The sequence below is a fragment of the Bidens hawaiensis genome, unplaced genomic scaffold (assembly GCF_021521415.1).
Source record: "Bidens hawaiensis isolate Kalapana, Puna unplaced genomic scaffold, B.hawaiensis_p1.1 tig00023792_1, whole genome shotgun sequence".
Classification (NCBI taxonomy): domain Eukaryota; kingdom Viridiplantae; phylum Streptophyta; class Magnoliopsida; order Asterales; family Asteraceae; genus Bidens; species Bidens hawaiensis.
The window spans coordinates 1-2,708 of NW_027493736.1; the positions used below are offsets into that span (position 1 = coordinate 1).

The window sequence follows — 2,708 nt, forward strand, 5'->3', positions numbered from 1 at the left end:
GGGACCCATATCCGGCTTCCTCTTCCTTGGACACTTCCATTTTCCCGTCACACTCGAATTCTCATCAAAAACATTTGTCACATCTCCCAGTGTCACCCTTTCATCACTTCTCTTCTTCTTATTATTATTAGCAGATGAAAAAACATATAATCTTTCTTGATCCACACCTTTGACCGGCTTTGACTTTTCGTACTTTTCTTTCTTGCTTTTCATTGATACAAATCCATTCTCATCTTCTTCAACCTTTTTGCTTCCATTTTCACATGAACTCGCATTGACGTCTTCGTTAGTTAAATCGGTTAACTTTTTGTCATCTTTTGTTAAACTGTTATCGCATTCGAAGGTTTGCTTGCAAACCAAGTCATCAGTTGGAGTAAGACACAAGTTTTCATCTTTTACAAACTCCATCTTCAAAAACATATATGCATATTAAATTATTAATGTTAAGACGAACAAATTTAAATAAATAAATCTTTTTGCTTACATTTTCGTGACAAACAACCGTACTTTCTTTAGGATCAGAAAGTATAAGATCATCAATAGTATCCGCTTCTGGTGATTCATATACATAGCTTGAAAACCAAATCTCAATGCCAGTAGGTTCTGTTTATAGTATTAAGAGTATAAAACACATACAAAATGAAAAATCATATCTTTATTAATTTTAAACATATTAAAAGCTATAAAACTTCATATATACAAAGGAATGTATGCATACCAGGAGTGAGCAAAGGCGAGTCTTGAGATTCCAAAATCTAAAAAAGATCGGTAAACGAAAACAGTATAAAAATTATTATTATTATTATTTTTATTTTTTGGAAAAAATGAAAATCAAGAATCTTACATGTTTTGGACACTTGTTATCTTCTTCGGATTGGTTACGTTTGATCAACAAGCTTTCATTTTTCTCGTTTGTGACCAGTTCCTTAATATTTTCTGTTGAATTCGTTGTGTTTTCGTTGCTACATTCATTTTTATTATCTTGGCTTTCTTGGTGCTCAGAGAATCCAAAATTATCATTGGTTTCGAGCACAAATGATTCGTATTCGTAGCTTGAGAACCAGTTCTTGATGTGAGGAGGCTCTGATATAACAAATAAAACTAACAGATGTTACATATTTTCAAGTCTTGTAAAAATCAGAAGTAGTCGACGATTAGTTGCTAATCGGTGACATTAGTCGTTAGCTGGTCAAATCAGTCAAAAATCGTACCTTTTTTATTTTTTGAAAAGTAATCGAACCTAGGTTTTCTTATTGATTTGTTATGTTTTGTTTAACTTTTTTGAAGTATTTATGAGAACATTTATATGTAAATTTTCAAAATTATATACAGTATATGTATAACTCTGAAAAATTACATACAGATATTACAACCCGATGAATCACTAGTCAATACCCTACTGCCCAACTAGCAACTAACGAGTTCAACAACACCTATACTTTTCATATGAAAAAAAACTTCTTTTTTATTTCATTTTACAGCTACACCCGAAAACCAAACAACGCGACCCAAACTAACCCGAACCCGACATATGCCCTATAGGCCTTAACGAACCAGATAATGTAAACTAATTATATTTTAAACAACGTTTAAAGTTAGAGCAATAAACATAACAATTAGCAAAATCATGGTATTCGAATGAGAATATATCACGCAGTGGGCTTATAAGTATTCAGGCATTCTAAAATTTTATATATAATATCGGGAATTTTTAAAATTTTTGCCCCCTAGATAAAAGTGCCCTGGCCGGGCGCCCACATTGCCCCTCCCGTATTACTCGGTCCTCGAGCCACTCACTTTTCCCCTACCAAAAACCCGAACAAATTAAAAAGATACAACGGTCCGATTACATACCTGATTCCCCCAAATCTGGCGGTGAATCGCTACGAATCATCCTGACCAATGTTTTTATAATGTGTATGTGGTTAATTTCTTCCTTGAATTTAAGCTTGTAACAAATCAGTGCATCATTGCAGTTGGTTCATTTAACTGCAGAGTAAATGTAAAGTATATTTGTTTATTATTTGTTGATTAGAGATTTGATTTACCTGACGACTGTGGAGGTTGAAATTGGTGAAAATGAAAATTAAGGAGGTAAGTGGAATTTTAGAGATGGGTTTAGCGGGAAATTTCAAAATGCTTCCAAAATATTTAAAACAAAAACATAAAAAGGAAAGGACATGGTTTAAGTATGATTTAAACTAGGGTGAGCAAATTAACCGTTGTTAACTATAAACTGAATCATAACCGGCATAACCGAACCGATTTTAACCGATAACCGCTATAACCGGTGGGTCGGTTTAATGATTTTTGAAAACCGTCAAATACGGGTCGGTTTTGGTTATTGATAATATCAAACCCGCCATAACTGAACCGCCCCGTTAATTATACTTATGAATCGACAAAGAGGTTTGGATATTGGAATTAGTGCTATAGCAGGAGACATTCTTTTGACTTTTTAGCTTCAGTTTCTCTTCCTAACTTATCTCAACATACTACATCAATTGAAACGTTAATGGTGGCTTTCATATTGATATTCACAAACAATATATCAATATTAATTAAATATATTTCAGATTATATCTTTTTGTGTTTTGGTTCATTGTTTCTTATCGAATTAACTTGAATTTTAGTGTTGGGTTATGTCATGGCGTTTTGTTTGAGTATTTTGTATTAATATTATGGATTATGTATTTTGTTTGATCGTT

The 2,708-nt window shown here is 32.8% G+C and overlaps 1 protein-coding gene across 1 annotated transcript; it reads right to left on the reverse strand.

The window, feature by feature from the left end:
- Positions 1-16: 16 nt before the first annotated feature.
- LOC143568029 (uncharacterized) lies at positions 17-1,911 on the reverse strand (the record flags this gene model as incomplete). The annotated part of the gene is made up of 5 exons (XM_077054282.1): positions 1,855-1,911; positions 845-1,083; positions 719-755; positions 485-603; positions 17-408 (listed from the first exon to the last, which is right to left on the reverse strand). Coding segments are annotated over exons 1-5 (827 nt in total), but the record flags the coding sequence as incomplete, so codon positions are not given.
- Between the last annotated feature and the right edge of the window lie 797 nt (positions 1,912-2,708).